This window comes from Schistocerca piceifrons, chromosome 3 (genome assembly GCF_021461385.2).
Source record: "Schistocerca piceifrons isolate TAMUIC-IGC-003096 chromosome 3, iqSchPice1.1, whole genome shotgun sequence".
Taxonomy (NCBI): Eukaryota; Metazoa; Arthropoda; class Insecta; order Orthoptera; family Acrididae; genus Schistocerca; species Schistocerca piceifrons.
In genome coordinates this window covers 600,702,713-600,725,276 of record NC_060140.1, presented here as the reverse complement: position 1 = coordinate 600,725,276, position 22,564 = coordinate 600,702,713, and the positions used below count along the sequence as shown (strand labels likewise).

At 42.3% G+C, this 22,564-nt stretch overlaps 1 protein-coding gene across 1 annotated transcript in view; it reads right to left on the bottom strand.

Annotated features, from left to right (window-relative positions):
- LOC124789699 (receptor-type guanylate cyclase gcy-19) overlaps positions 1-22,564 on the bottom strand; it is a 442,435-nt gene that overhangs the window by 101,775 nt on the left and 318,096 nt on the right. Inside the window, exons 8-10 of the mRNA XM_047257147.1 lie at positions 19,012-19,134; positions 13,773-13,862; positions 13,552-13,675 (exon numbers count right to left, since the gene is read on the bottom strand). Coding sequence (XP_047113103.1) covers positions 13,552-13,675; positions 13,773-13,862; positions 19,012-19,134 — 337 coding nt within the window. The remainder of the gene's footprint in view (positions 1-13,551; positions 13,676-13,772; positions 13,863-19,011; positions 19,135-22,564) is intronic.

Below are 22,564 nucleotides of genomic sequence, written 5' to 3'. Positions count from 1 at the left end.
TTTTTACATGGAGAAATTTGAACAATTAGCGTTGAATAAAGCAAATAAGAAACCATGTTGTTGGTATCGTTATGTAGACGACACATTCGTGGTTTGGACACACGGTAAAAAGCCTTAGACGAATTTTTTGATTATCTTAATAGCATAAACCCTAAAATTCAGTTTACCATTGAAGTGGAAAAAGACCAGGCTATTTCGTTTCTCGATGTGTTAGTCATGAGACAGACCGATGCCAGTCTAAAACATAAAGTGTTTCGGAAGAGCAGACGTACTGATAGATACTTACATAAGAACTCCAATCATCACCAACAAAAGAAAAGAGGTGTAACCAAAAGTTTAGTGGACAGGGCAAAACGGATTTGTACGCTGGAACATCTGGATATGGAACTGAATAATCATCTGAAACATGCCTTCGAAAAGAATGGGTACTCAAACAAAGAAATTAATAGAGGTTTAAGACCTAATTACAGCAGGCCAAAGGACAGGGATGGTACACAACAATGGAAGAACACGGTGTCTTTACCTTTCATTAGTAAGGTTACAGATCGAATCGGCAAAATTTTGCTGAAACATTAAGAGAAACCGGTATTCAAACCTACCAGAAAAATAGGACAAGTACTTCGTTCTGTTAAAGATAGAAGGCCACCATTATCATTTAGCGGTGTGTATAAAATTTCGTGCACTTGTGGTACTACGAAAAGAAGTGTGAATACGAGGGTAAAGGAGCATAAAAGTCTTTGCCGACTGGGAAAAATAGATAAATCAGCCGTTGTGGAACATGCACTTCAGTCAGGTGACCATGTAGTTAAGTTTTCTGAAACTACAGTTTTAAGTGTTACCACGAACTGTTATCCACGACTGTATAGGGAGGCTATTGAAATTTATAAAGATGAAGATACTTTTAATAGAAAAGAAGAGGCCTTGAAATTAAGCGAGATATGGACAGTGGCGTTACAGAATCGATAAGTGATTTTTATCTATGACGGACTATTATCGAAAGTTACATTTTATCTTTGACATGTTTTCTCTCTGCTACTATGTGCAAGCTAGACCATGCCCACTTTCCTCGGTATTTAGGCCGCTCTCCGACGCCCGACTCATCAGTCGGCAGGTCTCAACAGGACCAGCCATACCTCTGGGGATGTCCAACGTAGTATTGGACGAAACGTTATGAATAGAAGAATTCCATGGACCACGGCCATATAACCCGGAAGAATTATCAACAACAATGCCGGCGAAGTCTTGCGTTATGTCTAAATCCAAGAGGTAATAATCGTCTATAAGTAGCTGCTGCAATATCCCGGGCAACTCCTCCATTAGAACATCCAATTTAACGTCTGCTAATTCCACTTTATGTGGTATAGCCACAGGAGTGTTATATATCTTCGAAATCGTCTCTAGTGCTTCCTTGCCGATATTGTCCAATATGTCTCTTGCTGTCACACTGTCGCTTCCATGTAGGAGAAATTGTAGCTTCGCCTTGACACCATGTCTCGCTGTGATGAACTCCCCCCAAAAAACCGCAGGGAACCTCCTCCTTGCAGCACTCACTGGACAGTGTGTCTAAGTCGATCATCTGACCGGGTTACCTCCAAACACGTCTGATTGAAGGCATATGCGACACTCATCTGTGAAAAGAACGTGATTCCAGTCCTGAGCTGTCTATTTGGCTTCTTGGGCCCATCTGTACCGCGTTGCATGGTGTCGTGGTTGCAAAGATGGACCTCACCATGGACGTCGGGAGTGAAGTCGCACATCATGGAGCCTATTGCGCACAGTTTGAGTCGTAACACGACATCCTGTGGCTGCACAAAAAGCATTATTCAATCTGGTGGCGTTGCTGTCACGGTTCCTCCGAGTCATAATCCGTAGGTAGTGGTCATCCGCTGCAGTAGTAGCCCTTGGGCGGCCTGAGCGAGACATGTCATCGACAGTTCCTACCTTTCTGTATCTTCTCCATGTCTGAACAACATCGCTTGGCTTCACTCTGAGACTCCTGGACACTTCACTTGTTGAGAGCCCTTCTTGGCACAAAGTAACAATGCGGACGCGCGCGATTCGTGGTATTGACCGTCTAGGTCTGGTTGAATTACAGACAACACGAGCCTGTAACTCCTTCCTGGTGGAATAACTGGAAATGATCGGCTGTCGGACCTCCTCCGTCTAATAGGCGCTGTTCATACATGGTTGTTTACATCTCTGGGTGGATTTAGTGACATCTCTGAATATTCAAAGGGACTGTGTCTGTGATACAATATCCACAGTCAACGTCTATCTTCAGGAGTTCTGGGAACTGGGATGATGCAAAACTTTTTTTGACGTGTGTATGTCTGGGTCTCTGCGAGTTGTCAAACAATATTTTCCAAAGACGTGTTTGTTCAATTGAGGCTGACAATTGACGTGTGTATAGTGTCGTAGGCTGTGGACTGGACTAGCATATAAGATGCGTTGGGAAGTTTCGAGATACATGTACGCCATCCGCTGTATTGTTAAGTGATACACCTGCTCTAAATAATAACCTCCGTGATCGACACGGTTTGTCTGGACTAGACGTGCGTGAGAGATTAGCAGGCGTTGGTGTCGTGGTGTCGCAGGTGATCAGCGTTAGGGGCAAGTGCATTGTCTGACTCCACCGTCCATTTTGACACATGATGTCCTTTTTTTATTTATTTCCACGTCAAGTTCTGTAGGACCAAACTGAGGAGCAAATCTCCAAGGTCATGGAATGTGTCCGTGAAATTACAAAATAAAAGCAATAACAGAAAAAATAAAATGTTTATGAACCCAAAAACAAATCAGTCTATCAGTTTAAGTAAAGGCAATCAACAATACAACAAGAATCAGCTTAATTTTTCACGGAACTCCTCAACAGAATAGAAGGAGTGATCCATGAGGAAATTTCAGCTCCGATTTGAAAGCTCGTGGATTACTGCTAAGATTTTGGAATTCAGGTGGTAGCTTATTGAAAATGGATACAGAAGTATACTGCACACCTTTCTGCACAAGACTTAAGGAAGTCCCATCCAAATGCAGGTTTGATTTCTGCCTAGTATTAACTGAGTGAAAACTGCTTATTCTAGGGAATAAGCTAATATTGGCAACAAAAAATGACAGTAAGGAATATATATATTGAGAGGCCAATGTTAAAATACCCAGACTAATGAACAGAGGTTGACAAGAGGTTCGTGAACTTACACCACTTATTGCCTGAACCACCAGTTTCTGAGCCAAAAATATCCTTTTAGAATGGGAAGAGTTACCCCAAAATATAATACCATACCACATAAGCGAATGAAGATAAGCAAAGTGGACTAATTTTCGTGTCGAATGATCACTCACTTCAGATACTGTTCGAATAGCAAAAATAGGAGCATTAATTCTTTGAACAAGATCCTGAACGTGTGCTTTCCATGACAATTTAGTATCTATCTGAACACCTAGAAATTTGAACTGTTCAGTTTCACTATTCATGTGCCCATTCTGTGAAATTAAAACGTCAGGTTTTGTTGTATTGTATATTAGAAACCGCAAAAACTGAGTCTTACTGCGATTTAGCGTTAGTTTATTTTCTAAAATCTATGAATTTAGGTCATGAACTGCACTATTTGAAACCGAGCCAATGCTGCACACGACATCCCTCACTACCAAGCTAGTGTCATTGGCCCCAACACTGATCCCTGGGGCAATCCCCTCTTGACTGTACACCAGTCAGACCCCACATCACAGCCATTCTCAACATTGTGAATAATGACTTTTTGCTGTCTGTTACTAAAGTGAGAGGTGAACCACTATGAGCTACTCTACGTATTCTGTAATGATCCAACTTCTGGAACAATATGTTGTGATCAACACCATCAAATGCATTAGTTAAATAAAAAAAATATGCCTAGCGTTCGAAACCTTTTGTTTAACCCATCCAGTACCCCACAGAGAAAAGAGAATATAGCATTTTCAGTTGTTTAACACTTCTAAAGCCGAACTGTGCAATTGTTAGCAAATCATGTGATATAAAATGATCAACTACCCTTACATAGACAGCCTTTTCAACAACTTGAGCAAACACTGATGGCATAGAAATAGGTCTAAAATTGTCTACATTATCCCTTTCTCCCTTTTTAGAAAGCGGCTTTACTGCTGAGTACTTTAATCGTTCAGGAAACTGATCATCCCTAAAGGAAAAATTACAAATATGGCTAAATGCAGTGCTAACATGTGGAGCACAGTACTTTAATATTCTGCTAGGGACTCCATTATAACCATGAGAGTCCTTAGTCTTCAGTGATTTATTTATTCACTCAATCTCCCCCTTGTCTGTATCGCAGAGGAGTATTTCAGACATCAATCTTGGAAAGGCATTTGCCAAGAAAGTTATATGATTCCCTGTAGAAACAAAATCTTTATTTAATTCTCCAGCAATTTTCATAAAATGATTGTTAAATACTGTACATATATCTGATTTATCAGTAACAGAAATATTTTTACTACGAACTGACTTTATATCGTCTACATTGTGCTGCTGACCAGATACTTCCTAACAACTGACCACATGGTTTTAATTTTATCTTGTAAATTAGTTATTCTATTTGCATACCACATAATCTTTGACATCGTAATAACTTACAATACTGTTTGCAATGTGCTACTGTAGCTTGATCGTGACAACATCTAACTTTTTGATATAATTCTCACTTTGTTCTACATAACATCCTTATCCCAGTAGTCAGCCACCCGGGCTGCCTATTATTGCTATTACCCAGTTTAGAACGTCCTAATGGAAAGCAACTCTCAAAGAGCATGAAAAACGTGTTAAGGAAAGCGTTATATTTATCACCAAAGTTATCAGCACTATAAACATCCTGCCACTCTTGTTCCTTGATAAGGATTAAAAAACTCTCTATTCCTGTTGGATTAACTTTCCTACATAGTTTGTAATTATATGTGACATTTGTTTGAGTACAAAAGCCTTTTAGTGTTAAAATTTGTGCATCATGGTCTGAAAGGCCATTCACCCTTTTACTAACAGAATGCCCATCTAGTAATGAAGAATGAACAAAATTATTGTCTATGGTCGTGCTAGTGTTCCTCTGCACCCAAATTCGAAAAAATACAGTCTGCATAAGATCATTTGAATTTAGGAGATCTACCATAATCTTTTTTCTTGCACCATCGTATACAAAATTTGTATTGAAATCACCACATATAACTAATTTCTGGTATTTCCTATAAAGTGAATCAAGAACTCCCTCTAGCTTGAGCTAAAATGCTCTGAAGTCAGAGTTAGGGGACCTATAAACAACAACAATTAGAAGTTTAGTTTCACTAAATTCAACTGCCCCTGCACAACATTCAAATATATTTTCAGTGCAGTTTGATGATGCATCTATGGACTCAAATGGTATAGTGTCCTTTACATACATAGCCACTCCCCCATCCCACAAGGAACTCCTTGAAAAAGAGCCAGGTAATCTGTATCCTGGTAAAGGAAGCCCCTGAATTGTCAAACTATTTAAGTGGTGTTCCGATATACCAACAATTTCAGAGTCAACATCTATAAGCAGTTCACTAATTTTATATGTAATACCTCTTATATTTTGATGAAATATGCTCATTCCTTTTCTACTTGGAAACATGACATCCTCTGAAGGTGAGCCCTTAGTTAGAGGCGGCTCTAGGCGCTACAGTCTGGAACCGCGCGACCGCTACGGTCGCAGGTTCGAATCCTGCCTCGGGCATGGGTGTGTGTGATGTTCTTAGGTTAGTTAGGTTTAAGTAGTTCTAAGTTCTAGGGGACTGATGGCCTTAGAAGTTAAGTCCCATAGTGCTCAGAGCCATTTGAACTTTAGTTAGAGGGACTTCCTTTATGCAGGCATACTTATCAGCTGACTTCAATCTAAAAAAGGTGCAGCTCTAACACCAACTACTGCAGGAATTTTTCCATGAGTGATCCCACCACCACCCACTACACTGTCACCTATAAGCTTCGCCAGCCTCCCCTTCCCCTCCCTATTGAGGTGCAGGTCATGCCTAGTGAAACCTGACCTACTGACAGACCCAACTGGCACCACTGAAATATGACTCATGCCCTCTGCCATGAGCGCCCTCTCCAGCCCCATGTTAACGCACCTAACAGCCACATTAAGATGAGGCCGATCATGACGCTGAAACAGCTGCACGAAGTGCACGTTAGAGCCACCAATTTGAGTAGCTATCTTTACCTGGTCACCACCTACATTATATTCCCCATCCCTATCAAGACTGTTCCCTGCTCCACCCACTATCACTACCTGATCCTTTTTCATGAAATTCCTACATAACTCCCCCCTATGCTGAGCCAACCCTGCACTAGGATTCACAATGGTGGTGACCTGGTACTCACTCCCCAACACTTCCTACCGTGTGAACTATCTAGCAACAGAACTTTATTCATTCTGTTAGACTTTGCAACTGACCTAGGCCTCCTAATTGCTGAGGACTGCTGCATTTTCCCTTCATCTGCAGCTATAGGAGGCTCCTCTCCACTCAACTCTGACAGCTGGTCAAATCTATTGCATATACACAAAGTATAACTGTCTGAATACCTCCTCCTCCTCCTAGCTGCCTTCTTGCCAACTGCCAGTTCCCATTCCCCACCACCCTTTACCCTCCTCAACCTATCTAGTTCCTCCTTTGCGCGTTGTAACTGCACCTGAAAGGCACAGATCTTACGCTCCAACTCCTCTACCAACTTATTCTACTACAGATTCTACTTTCCTAGGAGAGGATCTCGCCAGAATGCCCACTGGCTTCCCCATTGCATTCCTCCCAATGAAAATACTTTGAACAAATCCCACACTGTAACCCACTACTCAAAAACCTATGACAGAGCCCACACTTCTCACTCATGGTAAAATTTTACAGTTACTGAAAAAAACTATACGTCTACGTTACCTAAGTCATTTACACCAGTAGAACTATTTATGGAACTAACAACAGCGGTCTCGAAATTCTCTGTCTACTAAGAAAGCAACTACTTGTATTAACACTACTACACCACAACTAATACCAATTCCAACAAAACTTCGCAAAATTATTAGCTAAAACCAAAAATTCAAGCGGCCACTGGATCACTTAACGAAGTTAAAACACTGTTTTGTTGGTCATTATTACAAAAAAATGGTTCAAATGGCTCTGAGCACTATGGGACTTAACTTCTGAGGTCATCAGTCCCCTAGAACTTAGAACTACTTAAACCGAAGTAGCCTAAGGACATCACACAAATCCATGCCTGAGGCAGGATTTGAACCTGCGACCGAAGCAGTCGCGCGGTTCCAGACTGTAGCGCCTAGAACCGCTCGGCCACTCCGGCCGGCGGTCATTATCACACACACACACACACACACACACACACACACAGTCTGGGCATTACACAGGAAGACCTTGTGATGTGTGGTTGTTTCGCGTACACCCGCGCACACACACACACACACACACACACACACACACACACACTCTCTCTCTCTCTGTCTCTCTCTCTCTCTCTCTCTCTCTCTCTCTCTCACATACACACACACACACAGCCTGGTCGTTACACAGGAAGAACTTGTCAGGTGTGGTTGTTTCGCGTACACCCGCACTCTCTCTCTCTCTCTCTCTCTCTCTCTCTCTCTCTCACACACACACACACACACACACAGCCTGGTCATTACACTGGAAGAACTTGTGAGGTGCGGTTGTTTCACGTATACCCGCGCGCATGTGTGTCTGAGTCTGCCTGTCTCTATGTGTATTCGTCTGTGTGTATGTGCATATGAATATTTGTAGTATATTTAGTGGATAACCTACATTAGTTTGGAGTCGACTACGCTTTTTAAGTACGTTTCTGTGATATTTGTTATCTCATTTAAGTATATATTTTATTCCTGGAAGGGAAATTTATTTCCATTGGTGGTTTTCAATTTTTGTTTCGTTATTTTCTTTTCCAGGGCTTGTTTTTAGTATCAATTGATCCTTTTTCGTTGTATAGACGTAACAAAAATTGCGATATTGCTTCTCACGTTTCGGTTTTTCAGTTTCCAGTACCGCTGTCTTCGTTTGAGCCATATAGGTCAAGGTAAAAAATCGATTACAATTGTGCGATTGTTGTATTTATATGTTCGGTTTTTTATTCTAGACTAATTCGAGTGTATAATTTATAGATTATCATGTTTTTTAGTGAGGGGCGTTTCTGGTATCGCTGTCTTCGCTTGTGCTATAGGTAAAGTGAAGTATTCGATTCCAGCTTTATATTTGCTGTAGGTATATTTCGTTTATTCTAGTTGAATTCGCGTGTCCTGTTTTTGGAGTTTTAGGTTGCTCGCGAATGATCTTACCTTTATAAACTTTTGTTTGTAATTTGTTCCCGTGGTTATCCCGTAAATATCATTTTATTTGCTGACTGAAGTAATTTGCGTGTTTCTTACGTTTATTTTTGAGCATGGTGGCCTGTGCTGTGGTCGCCATCTTGACGTGTGTAATTGGCCTGTTATTAAATACTGTCTGTGATTGTTTTAGTAACTACGGTAAATCATCTTCTTTAGTCCTAACGTGACGTCATTGGCCAAAGCAGACGGGTGGAATCGGACCTTACCCTATTCCCAAAACAAGATCCCATACGATGGTCTCAACAATGGAGAAAATGGCGGGATACGGGAAAAGTCCTCTCTTTCCTATACATTTATCAGGATAGGTAGCATGAAGACGATTACGGGAGACCATCGCCAAACGTGAAAGAGTCTTGTTATCTTGAAACTGTGCGACATTCCAGTAAAGGCACGCTCCGGTAGTTGTGTAACTTCGTCTTGGACACATTGAAAAAAGCGTGCTCCAGTTCAGCGGCAAGCTAAGGAGATCGATGAACTAATCACCCACGATTCCATACAGTACGTTTACACTTCACTGTCTCTGTGTGACGTTCCAGGGGGATCATCACCACTCAAAGCACATGTTTTGACAGTTAATGCTTCCATTGTGACGATTCCGTGCTAAGACATGTAATAAGAAAATAAGAACAACATGAAATGAAAAAGAGAGATATCCTCTCCAAGAGGTTATGTATCGAGCCATTTGCTACGAATTTGAACCACTACAATATATTTAACCGCTCTCCCGTCAAAAGTGATACTGCGGTAACCTGTTATGCAGTATCTTTTCCTTGTCTTCGACTTCACTTTTTGTTGTCTACGCTGTTTGGTTTGATGATCACGTTTTAAGTTTGCTCTATTTCTAATATTGTAGTGGCGCTAACAATTTATTCCCTTTTGTACAGTGAAAAACGACCACATTTTATTACATGTTATTCAGGATCAGGACAAAGGGTTGATTTTTGTCATATGTTGACTGGAAACTGCGGATCCAAAAGAAAAAAAGAGAAACTGTAGGCAACAGATGGGACAGAGGTATTTATCTGACAAAGATGTGTGTATCAGTGGGATGTCTGGAAGCGATCCTGAACAACTGCACAACTTCATCAAAACGCCCCTTGCGCATGTCAATAGATGTTTCCTGTTGTTACCTTGGGTAATGTAAATTAATGGTAGATCTACGAGGGAAGGTAAAAATTTCACTCTTTGTTACACAGATGGCATTAACATTAATTATGTTTTACGTTGGTATATGTCATGCAGTAATGTAAATCAAATGTTTTACGTGCAAAGTAGTTTTATTTGTACAACCACTTTTTTAACAGAAATTAATCGAAAGGTATGTAAGAAGGCTACTATTTCATGATCAACAGTTAAGAAAGGGCGGCAGAATTAGAGGGTGGCCATAATTCTCAAGAAAAAGCTTCCCGTTAGGACTTTCGGCCCCGGCAGCCGTAAATAAAAACGTCAAGAAAGTGTACAGCGTGGTACTGGATGATCAGCGATCGAAGGTACGTAAAACAGTTACGTCTCAGGAGCATTGGGAGAGAGTGTACCGTTCAGGCTACATGAAATGTGAACTAGGAGAATGCTTTATGCAGGATGGATGCCACATTTGTAGATTACTGACCAAAGACAAATGCAAACAGAATTTCTGAGCAATATTTGCACTGTTTAGGACAGCCTCAACTGATCTGTTGCACCGATTTGTTGCTGTGGATGAACTTAGGACTACAATGTCACGCCAGAAATGAAGCTGCTATCACAACGAGGGGTCGAATCACGTAGCCAGTCATAAAAAAAATAAAAAATAAAAAAAATAAAAAACATTCATTTAATCTACATCTACATTTATACTCCGCAAGCCACCCAACGGTGTGTGGCGGAGGGCACTTTAAGTGCCACTGTCATTACCTCCCTTTTCTGTTACAGTCGCGTATCGTTCGCGGGAAGAACGACTGCCGGAAAGCCTCCGTGCGCGCTAGAATCTCTCTAATTTTACATTCGTGATCTCCTCGGGAGGTATAAGTAGGGGGAAGCAATGTATTCGATATCTCATCCAGAAACGCACCCTCTCGAAACCTGGACAGCAAACTATACCGCGATGCAGAGCGTCTGTCTTACAGAGTCTGCCACTTGAGTTTGCTAAACATCTCCGTCACGCTATCACGCTTTCCAAATAACCCTGTGACGAAACGCGCCGCTCTTCTTTGCATCTTCTCCATCTCCTCTGTCAACCCGATCTGGTATGGATCCCACACTGATGAGCAATTTTCAAGTATAGGTCGAACGAGTGTTTTGTAAGCCACCTCCTTTGTTGATGGACTACATTTTCTAAGGACTCTCCCAATGAATCTCAACCTGGTACCCGCCTTACCAACAATTAATTTTATATGATCATTCCACTTCAAATCGTTCCGCACGCATACTCCCAGATATTTTACAGAAGTAACTGCTACCAGTGTTCATATAATCATAGAATAAAGGATCCTTCTTTCTATGTACTCGCAATACATTACATTTGTCTATGTTAAGGGTCAGTTGCCACTTCCTGCACCAAGTGCCTATCCGCTGCAGATCCTCCTGCATTTCGCTACAATTTTCTAATGTTGCAACTTCTCTGTATACTACAGCATCATCCGCGAAAAGCCGCATGGAACTTCCGACACTATCTACTAGGTCATTTATATATATTGCGAAAAGCAATGGTCCCATAACACTCCCCTGTGGCACGCCAGAGGTTACTTTAACGTCCGTAGACGCCTCTCCATTGAGAACAACATGCTGTGTTCTGTTTGCTAAAAACTCTTCAATCCAGTCACACAGCTGGTCTGATATTCCGTAGACTCTTACTTTGTTTATCAGGCGACAGTGCGGAACTGTATCGAACGCCTTCCGGAAGTCAAAGAAAATGGCATCTACCTGGGAGCCTGTGTCTAATATTTTCTAGGTCTCATGAACAAATAAAGCGAGTTGGGTCTCACACGATCGCTGTTTCCGGAATCCATGTTGATTCCTACAGAGTCGATTCTGGGTTTCCAGAAACGACATGATACGCGAGCAAGAAACATGTTCTAAAATTCTACAACAGATCGCCGTCAGAGATATAGGTCTATAGTTTTGCGCATCTGCTCGACGACCCTTCTTGAAGACTGGGACTACCTGCGCTCTTTTCCAATCATTTGGAACCTTCCGTTACTCTAGAAACTTGCGGTACACGGCTGTTAGAAGGGGGGCAAGTTCTATCGCAATCTACTAGAAACGTGTGATGTAAGTGTTTTCTGACATGCAAAAGCTATTCTCCGTGTTGATTACGAAGTTACCCAATAGTTAACGATTCCTGATAGTCTTCTCGTCCAGATGAATGAAACGAGGAGATTACGCCGCAAAACAAGTGCACTTTCGACATGAAGACACTGTCTGTAGCTGTTAGGTCGAGAAATCTTCACATTCTACTAGTACTGATAGTGAAGGTTTAAATTCGGTAGCGACTTGTACAAAACTAGTAATGACGTTTGTATGGCTCCTGTTATATTCTGCTCTGAGTGTTACTGCTTCAAAGGACCAAGACAAACACTGCTTATTCACCACCACTAAATATGCAGCGAAGTTCCGTAGTATGACGGAAACAGTGATGCTGTTAAGTGAGAAACGCCACAGCTGGATGTGACACTGCTATATGACGGAAGGGTGTCAGTACTGGGTCGATGTTACAGGCTTATCCTTCCTATGGTTTCCCTAAATAAATGCCTTTGAATTATTGGATGAATCAGATTTTGATGACCTCATCATTAACAAACACTTATCATATCCTTTCATCTCATAAATTCTGTAACCATACATTTCCAACAGTGTCTTTAATGATGCATACCTATTCTTTCAGTTTATTTTCTAAAACTAGTGTTGAAGTATGTATCGTTTGCAATGCGGTGTGAAATTTTTACTAGTGTGAGCGATTCTCCCACTTCCAGACATCACGCTTACCTCTGAAATAACTAGTTGTGCGTCTAGAAATTTAACGCTATATTTACTTTACGAGTTCCTTTCATGTTGTAAATTACGACATTAGTTAGCGATGGAAAGGTCTATCTGGATTTTTAAATTTATTTATTCAGCCTACTAAATCATAATTAAAACGTTTCTAAAACTATCCACATCCATACTGACCCGAAATTTTTAACCATTGGCAGTAGTTTAATTATATCACGCGCGTTTGTGCTATAAAACGAAGCATTAATACACGAATGATGGATATTAATGAACATTCAGGATTTGATGTTAGTAGGATAATTTCATGGTGTTACAATTACATCCTAAAAGTATTCCAACAGCGACGAATAGAATTAAGTTTTCAACAAACTTTCCAATAAAAATAACTTGTTTCCGATCAATCTCTGTTTCGTTTTAGTGTAAATGAGCGATATTTTTTAGGCCTGGAGCCAAGATAATTCTTTAATTGAAATATAAATAATGAAAACCGAACTCTACAGAGAAATTTTAAACTGTTTCCCGATAAAAAAGGAGTAGCCGTCAACTAGCTAACAAATAAATCCATGGATTCCGTTCTGAAACTGGTTAGACGTCGTCTTCGACCCCATATCTTAATCTTGATATTTTACCTCGCTGAGGTCTTGGTTGAGGTAGGCACGCATTTCTAAGGGCTTTTTTGATCTGATTTATTGCTGTATTTGGACACTAGTGGCATCATAATGTGAGATTAGTTATGCGTGGAGAAGGTACAGATCTACGTTGACAATATTTAACAGCCTTACCAGGGAGTGGTTTAAGTCGCTGTCTCCGTAGTGGGTTAACACTGTAAGGCTTTATGGAATGCTAATTTGGCTGATAACGACTTGAGGATTAGAGGTTTGCAAACGAATCGCTGTATTCGGCAAAGGCGCGACTTAGAATAAATTCGTTAAGGAAGAGCTGTTTAGCTCAGCGATAACAACAAAACTAGAGACGAATTACTAAAGTAAGCTGATGAAGAAGCTGCGTAAAGTCAAATGTATCATTATTAGGCGATAAGCTAAGGCCTTAGAATATGAGAAGGAATAAGATTGCTTGAAAGACTGGAGTAAAATTGAAGAATTGGGGTACTCTCTTTCTTCCGCTCATTATTGGTAAGTAATGTCGTATTACGTACACATAATCTGCAAGGATCGTGCCGTACCATTCTTGACGGGTAGCCCAGATGCCACCATGTAAGAGTCACCGATGGTCTCCACCTTGTACACATCGTAGCACTCTATGCGAGCGTCGAACAGCTTGTAGATGGAGTTCAGAAAAGTGACTACCTGTAATAAAACAAGCGTTTCTGTTATAATAACACGCGTTTTTGGAAATAAGTAAATTGTTTTCTGAATGATACGTTGCAAGCGCACAGGGACCCACCTCAAGAGGGGAGCTAATGGCTGCTATCTCAGTGAAGCCCACGATGTCACTGAAGTACACAGTCACCGCTGCGTAAAATTCCGCCGGAACCTGCAAAAGATATACCATGTATAGTAATAGCACGAAGCTTTCCTTGCTTCTATGGTCTGCATAAACATTAAAAGCCCTGTGAATGTAATGTTTCTTCGACATATGTTATCAGACACTACCAACTCCGAGTTGCAGTAGTAACAAGAAGGAAAATGGTTAACTAAGCTTTCCCTTTAATGGAAACCAGCTATATTTAAGTCAACTGTCCGTATCTCCTCAGAAAAGGTACGTTTTTATGTAAAATGAGCTTAGTATACCATTAAGAAAAAAAATTCAGTAAACTAATGGAAAAGGGAAGATACAAACTCAAAATCCAAATTATCTGGTCTCAGAATTAGTACTGGTGTTCAAAATGGTTCAAATGGCTCTGAGCACCATGGGACTTAACTTCTAAGGTCATCAGTCCCCTGGAACTTAGAACTACTTAAACCTAACTAACCTAAGGACATCACACACATCCATGCCCGAGGCAGGATTCGAACCTGCGACCGTAGCCGTCGCGCGGTTCCAGACTGTAGCGCCTAGAACCGCTCGGCCACCCTGGCCGGCCAGTACTGGTGTGCAAAAAAGTATGAACGAAAGTAACTTTCTCATGATATGCCACTGCCAAGTAGCATAGCTCTATGAAAGTTGGATCATTCAACAAAAAGAGAACTGCTGCAGTATAGTACAGAAGATAACTGAAATTAATACGAATGAGACAAACAGAAATGACACTTTTATTCAAAGACAATAATTACACTGAAGTCATAGTGATTTATGTTGGTCCACTGGTCATTACAAACGGTGGGCTATGGTTGCTAATGGGATTTGTGATCGCCATAGATGTCAATTCTTGCTCTTCAACATATTTCCAAGAGGCGAACAGAAATGACAGTTTTATTCAAAGAAAATAAGTGCACTGAAGTGTCCGCCGGACCTTGTAAATTGTGGAACATGGTTCTTATTAGCGTGTGTGATCAACACAGACGCAATACATGCTCTGCAACGAGCTTCGATGCTAGTTAGGCTAGTCCATTCGTTGAATATGGTCTCCTTCCAAGAGCTGTGCTGTGCGATGCGGTCGCGCATTGTCATCCACAAAGAAAGAAGTCTGGGTCGATTACACCACTGAAAAGATGTACAAGGGAAAGGAGTACAGTGTCACAATGACGCTGGCCGACGGGTTTACCTTGTTCAAAAGTGTGGACGTCAGTAAGCCAATGCAATATTATGCCTTCCCACACCACAACACCTGGACCAGCAATCATGTTCGACAATGATCCTGGATGCGTTATGCGTTCCCATCTCTCGCAGTTTAAAGGTATGCCCAGCATTGTCGAGTATTATCGTTTTGGTGGTCTACGTGTTATGGTGCACAGGGGAGGGGGGCGGGGAGCTTACTGTTACATGGGCGTACTGATCTCCAAATCTTTGAACTAGTTACACTCACCAATCAACGTTACTGTGAAACTGTACTACTGCCCCACGTGCGTTTCATAGAGCTATGTTATTTATCAGGGATACGTCATGCGAAAATAATTTTCCACCCTAAGCTTTGCACACCGGTGTACTTTTTATTCCTTTTTCCGTACTTGCAGTCAGCATATTTTTCTACTTAAATGCTATGTCTGACATATGGGAGTAATTATTTTGTAGAAATACGCTGAAGTGGCAGGGGAACTGACATAGACATGCATATTCAATTACAGAAATATGTAAAGAGGCAGAAAACGGGGCTGCGGTAGGCAACGCCTATATAAGACAAGTGTCTCGCGCAGTTGTTCAAATGGCTCAAATAGCTCTGAGCACTATGAGACTTAACTTCTGAGGTCATCAGTCCCCTAGAACTTAGAACTACTTAAACCTATCTAATCTAAGGACATCACACACATCCATGCCCGATGCAGGATTCGAACTTGCGACCGTAGCGGTCGCGCAGTTCCAGACTGTAGCGCCTAAAACCGCTCGGCCACTCCGGCCGGCGCGCAGTTGTTAGATCGGTTACTGCAGCTACAATGGCAGGCTATCAATATTTAAGTGAGTTTTAACATGATGTTAGAGTCGGTGCACGAAAAATGGGACACAGCATCTCCGAGGTAGCGATGAAATGGGGACTTCCCCGTGCGACTATTTCACGAGTGTACCGTATGTATCAGGAATCCGGTAAAACATCAAATCTCCGACATCGCTGCGGTCGGAAAATTGTCCTGCAAAAGCGGGACTAACGACGACGGAAGAGAATCGTTCAGCGTGACAGAAGTGCAACTGTTCCGCAAATTGCTGCAGATTTCAATGCCGGGCCAACAACAAGTGTCGGAGTGCGAACCATTCAACGAAACATCATCAATATGGGCTTTCAGTGCCGAAGGGCCACTCGTGTACCCTTGATGACTGCACGACAAAAAGATTTACGCCTCACCTGGATCCGTCAACGCCGACATTGGATTGTTGATGACTGGAAACACGTTGCCTGGTCGGACGGGTCTTATTTCAAATTGTATCGTGTACGGGTACGGAGAGAACTTCATGAATCCATGGACCCTGCATGTTAGCAGGGTACTGTTCAAGTTGGTGGAGGCTCTGTAATGGTGTCGGACGTGTGCAGTTGGAGTGATATGGGTCCACAAATACGTCTATATACGACTCTGACAGGTGACACGTACTTAAGCATCCTGTCTGATCACCTGCACCCATTCATGTCCATTGTGCATTCCGACAGACTTCGACAATTCCAGCAGCACAATGTGACGCCACACACGTCCGGAATTGCTACAGAGTGGCTCCAGGAACACATTTCGGAGTTTGAGCACTTCCCCTGGCCACCAAACTCCCCAGACATGAACATTTTTGAGCGTATCTGGGATGCCTTGCAATGTGCTCTTCAGAAGAGATCACTCCCTCGTAATCTTGCGGATTTATGGACAGCCACGCAGGATTCACGGTGTCAGTTCTCTCCAGCATTACGTCAAACATTAGTCGAGTCCACGTCATGTCGTGCTGCGGCACTTCTGCGTCCTCGTGAGGGCCCTACACGATGTTAAGGAGATGTACCAGTTTCTTTGCCTCTTCAGTGTATATAATTCCTTTCGGAAGGTACATACATTTAGCGTAAGAATCGACTTTCTTCTTTTTTTAACAAGTTATAAAAGAGTGTCATAATAGATTTTATGATACAATGTATCTAACTTCATGAGTCACTATTTGGTATTTATTTTAAGACGAATTTTAAAACATCTAAGTAAGGTTGGAAGCCAGACGAGCTTCTTACATAGCTGAAGACTCAGCGCCAACCTTGCCAGAAGTGAAGTGAACCTGCGCGGCGGCCTAGTAACAGTGACCAATCCGAGTGCGCTTTTTAAGCGGTTTTCCACGCTCGTTTAGGCAAATACTGAAATGCATCCCAATTTACCCTTCAGGAAGTGCGATAAATTAAATTCAATAACGGCACACAAAAAACGAAGTTTACATTATTTACAGACGAAAGTTGTACACAAAATTGGTTTAATTGACGACAGAAAGTGCGTCGACTCACAAAATAAATTTGGCAGATCACAGATGCTAGCAAAGAGAAGTTAGAAAGCTGGCATTCACGGGACATTCAGGTACTGTATTCTACTCTGCGCAACAGAATTAAATCATTACTTTTTCAAAACCCTTTAATTCCCACGCATTGCATTGCAGAAGTTTGAAATTTTGCTCTAAGGTGCGCACAGCCTCACACCGTAAGGGCGCAAAACCGTGGCGCCCTGCGACACGACACCTTCGGGCACGACGACGCTTCAAATAGCAAGGAGTCAATACGTGCGAAAGGAAGGCCAGAGCTCTGAAGTTCACGTGCGCTGTAACCTGGGTTAATTATGACACACTCGCACCAAACTTCATCACAAACCCGTCCGAAGCCACCGTGGAAGTTTCACGTGGTGGGAAGTTTGTCACACCCCCTCTTACCCGCACTGTACTCCTTTCGACGCCTCTGAGGTGGAGGTCAGGGCAGCGACGCCCAGTGTTGAAATCAGGTGGATTTTTTAAATAAGAGTCCGAGGAAAGCATTACAGACAGCGCAGATTTGAATCGGTACGAAGAGTCCTCAATGGATGGTATAAAGTGGGTGGTGTTAATGGCGCCAATGAAACCACCGCTTTACCTGGTACGTTGATTCCCATACATTTAGCGGTCGAAAACGACAGTTCGCAGTAAGCAACAGGAAGACATTCTTGACAAACTTTGACACAGCTAATATCCTCGGATGTTTCCACACTTCTCTAAGGACGTTGTGGGGCTGCATCTCCTTTGGAGGCAGGTACTTGTGCATTCTCATTCCCCCTATTTCTCGTCTTCCTGTGTCGTGATCACGGTTGACTTTAGGCTCTGCACATTAATGCCACCACCTGAGGCCTTTCCGCGCAGATTGTGGGAGCAGTGTGTCTGGAAAGTTTTCCTCGGCCACTCGTAAGGAAGCCGCTTGATTTCAACCAGGGGCGTCGCCGTTCTAACCTCCACTGCAGAGGTGCCAAAAGAAGTTGTGAAATGTGGCCAAGAGGGGCTGTGACGACCTCACCAGCATGCCCACTTTGGGCAGAATAGTGGTGAGGTTTGGTGCCAATATGATACCATAACCCATCTTACACGCCCATAAACTTCTGAGCCGTGGCTTCTTTTTCGCACTTGTCGGCACCTTGCTATTGAAGTCGAACCCGAGAGTGTCGTCACAGGCGTCACGCTATTGCACCATTACAGAGGAGGGTAATGCACACCTTTGACACAAATTTCATACTTATGGTTGCAATGGGTGGGAACTACAGTGTTTCGAGCAAGCCGTCTTTATTTATGTTGCACAGTGTAATTAGTTCCGTCCATTTCGTTCGAACTTTTATTCTCAGCGTGCGTGGTTAATATAGTCACGTACATGCATTGAGTTCCCACAGTGCTTTATTATTTTGTGTTTCCAGTTGTTGGTGGTGTGTGGATGTTATCCGCAATATAATTCACGTAAAACGCTGCAGGAAGCGTGATACTGCAGTATAAGTAAAAGACACTTACTATATCAGGGGGAACATCCTCGTATAAATAAAAGAAAAAATGGAATAATCTTTAAAAGAAGCTGTTGAGGGCAGTGATTGCCTCTGCTGGTAGCTCCCAGCTGAGAATAGCGAGCAGCACCTCGTACCTGTCGGGTCCTCTTGAGCTGCTGGGCGACGCTGGGCGGCAGCATCTGGCACAGCAGCATGTCGCTGATCCGCTTCTCGCGCTTCAGTTCGCGCGCCTTCTGCGCCAGGTGTGTCGAGTACATCTGGAACAGGACAGTGCCGCGAGAAGCCAGTGGCAAAAACATGGTAGCTATCTGTGCAAACGGCTCCATTATTCTGCACAGCTGATCAGCCAAATCCAACACCACGAAGGATACTAGCTAACTAAAATTTATTTATAGTTTGTATAAAGGGTGATTCAGCTGCCCGTACCAAAGTCGTTTTATGCAACCCGCAATGTAATATCTGGCCTTCAGAAACCACGTGCGTGATTTTCATATTCTCTCACTACACTACTGGCCATTAAAGTGGCTACACCAAGAAGAAATGCAGATGATAAACGGCTATTCATTGGACAAATATATTATACTAGAACTGAGATGTGATTATATTTTCACGCAATTTGGGTGCATAGATCCTGAGATATCAGTACCCAGAACAACCACCTCTGGCCTTAATAACGGCCTTGATATGCCTGGGTATTGAGTCAAACAGAGCTTGGATGGCGTGTACAGGTACAGCTGCCCAAGCAGCTTCAACACGATACCACAGTTCATCAAGAGTAGTGACTGGTGTATTGTGACGAGCCAGTTGCTCGGCCATCATTGACCAGACGTTTTCAATTGGTGAGAGATCTGGATAATGTGCTGGCGAGGGCAGCAGTCGAAAATTTTCTGTATCCAGAAAGGCCCGTACAGCACCTGCAACATGCGGTCGTGCATTATTCTGCTGAAATGTAGGGTTTCGCAGGGATCGAATGAAGGGTAGAGCCACGGGTCGTAACACATCTGAAACGTAACGTCCACTGGTCAAAGTGCCGTCAATGCGAACAAGAGGTGACCGAGACGTGTAACCAATGGTACCCCACACCATCACGCCGGACGATACGCCAGTATGGTGATGACGAATACACGCTTCCAATGTTTATTTTATGCTACTAAAGGTCGCAAAACTGTTCGGTAAAATTCAGACAAAAAGTTATTTTTACAATTTTTAAGTGCTCGACTAATCCGTTGGCGAAACAAGGCTAATCAGTGAAGACCATATAAGATCGAACGTGGGAAATAATTTGCGCGTTCGCAAATTTTTGTGCATTGGTAGGAGGGAGCGCCATGAACAATAAACTAGAAATCCTGAGAGGGTGGCAGGGGGGGGGGGGTTGAGGGAGACCTGACTGTGGGAATAGGAGTGCGTTTGAACGTCACTTTTTCACGTTATTCTTGAATAACTCGAAATCTACGGCCTGTAGAGGAGAAATAGCCAATTAAAAAATTGAGCTACACTGAATGTCCTACAAAAATGTCTTGTTCGTTTTTTCTGTAGGACTAACGGTTGGCCCGTAGCGGACGAAATAATACGAAAATCTGGCGCGCGGTGTTTGGCGGCCAGATTTCACATTGTGGGTTGCATAAAACGATATCGATAGTTGCAGCTGAATAACTCTGTATAATAGAAAGAATAGATGATCAGGGGGTAGATGTGGTGTGTGTGTGTGTGTGTGTGTGTGTGTGTGTGTGTGTGTGTGTGTGTGTACGTACCACATGTGAAGTTGTCACCTATGGCAGCAACAGCGACTCTAACCGCAATGGATGACAAGTACGAACAAAAATATAAGAAGTAAAAAATAATGAAAGAATCATGAGCTCCGTCACTGCCCGTCCCAAGCCCTGAGTCTCATGTCGCAAGTGATGAGGAAGGAGGAGGGGGAGGAGTGAAACCTCGTAAAAAAAAAACTGGGTCTTGGTCAGGATGGTAGCACTCTGTAAGCGCCCCTGCCTAGGGTTACAGGTGAAATCTGGCCAACGGTCTCAAAGCCGGAAGAGGAATCGTAGCTACCAACAGCAGAGAGAGCGGAAGAACCTAAAGGAGAAAACAAAGAAAAATAATCATTTCGGACTAACAGTTCGATCTTATGTTGGAATTTATTTCCTACCATGTACAATGTACAATTTTAATTGCGGAATGGAAAGTCCTCTGGAAGTAAAGAAAAAGTAAAGAGTACTCCATTGCTTTATGCAATGCATCGGGACCTAGAGTTCTGGCGAGTCCCAACATCTGCAGTAAGGATGAGTCGGAATATCCTTGGTATCCTTCCAAACTCAAGTTGAAAAGGAAAGTTTTCGCTGGCACCTTGAATGTAACCTCAGTACTAAAAACTAATAAACAGGGAGAATGTGAAATTCTCGTAGACAAGCATGAAATACAAATTTTAGCAGTAAAAGAAACAAGACTTTTGAACGAAAATGTTACAGAATCCAAAAACCACAGGATTTCTAAGAGAAAACCAGCAGTAAAGATTATGAAAGACATGCGAGTACTTGGTACCGTGTTCTATATACATAAAAATTCAGTAAAAAGCTTTACAGAATTCAAATCCGCTTAAGAAACGCTCTTTCTTCCCACAGTGAAATGCAAAAAGAAGCAATATACCACTGTTAATTGCCATGGTCCAATTAATGATAACAGTAGCAAAAACCGGATTAAAGAGAAGCATTGAGAGAACTTTTGGAGGACGAAATATCAAAAATTCCATACTGAAATACTGCGAAGATACGGGGGCATTTTAAGACAGAATTTTGTTTTTTGAGTCATCAGTCTTCTGACTGGTTTGACGCAGCCCTCCACGAATTCCTCTCCTGTGCCAACCTCTTCATCTCAGAGTAACACTTGCAACCAATGTCATTAATTATTTGCTGGATGTATTCCAATCTCTGTCTTCTTGTACAGTTTTTGCCCTCTATAGCTCTAGTACGATGGAAGTCATTCCCTGGTGTCTTAACAGCTATCCTATCATCCTGTCCCATCTCACTGTCAGTGTTTTCCACATATTACTTTCCTCTCCAATTCTGTGCAGAAACTCCTCATTCCTTACCTTAGCAGTCCACCTAATTTTCAGCATTCTTCTGTAGAACCACATCTCAAATCCTTTGAATCCTTATTTTTAGGTTTTACCACAGTCCATGTTTCACTACCATACTACACTGTGCTCCAACCAGACATCCTCAGAAATTTCTTCCTCAAATTAAGACCTATGTTTGATACTAGTAGACTTTACTTGGCCAGGAATAACTTTTTTGCCAGTCTGCTAGTCTGCTTTTGATGTCCTCCTTGCTCCGTCCGTCATTGATTATTTTGCTGCCTAGGTAGCAGAATTCCTCAACTTGGTCTACTTCGTGACCATCAGTCCTGATTTTAAGTTTCTTGCTATTCTTATTCCTGGTATTTCTCATTACTTTCGTCTTTCTTCGAGTTATTCTCAATCCTTATTACGTACTCATTAGACTTTCGTTCCATTTAGGAGATCATGTAATTCTTGTTCACTTTCACTCATGATAGCAATGTCATCAGCCAATCGTATCGTTGATATCTTTTCGTCCTGAATTTTAATTTCACTTCCTGAATCTTCCTTTTATTTCCGTCATTGTTTCTTCGACGTACAGATTGAACAGTACGGACGAAAGACTACTTCCCTCT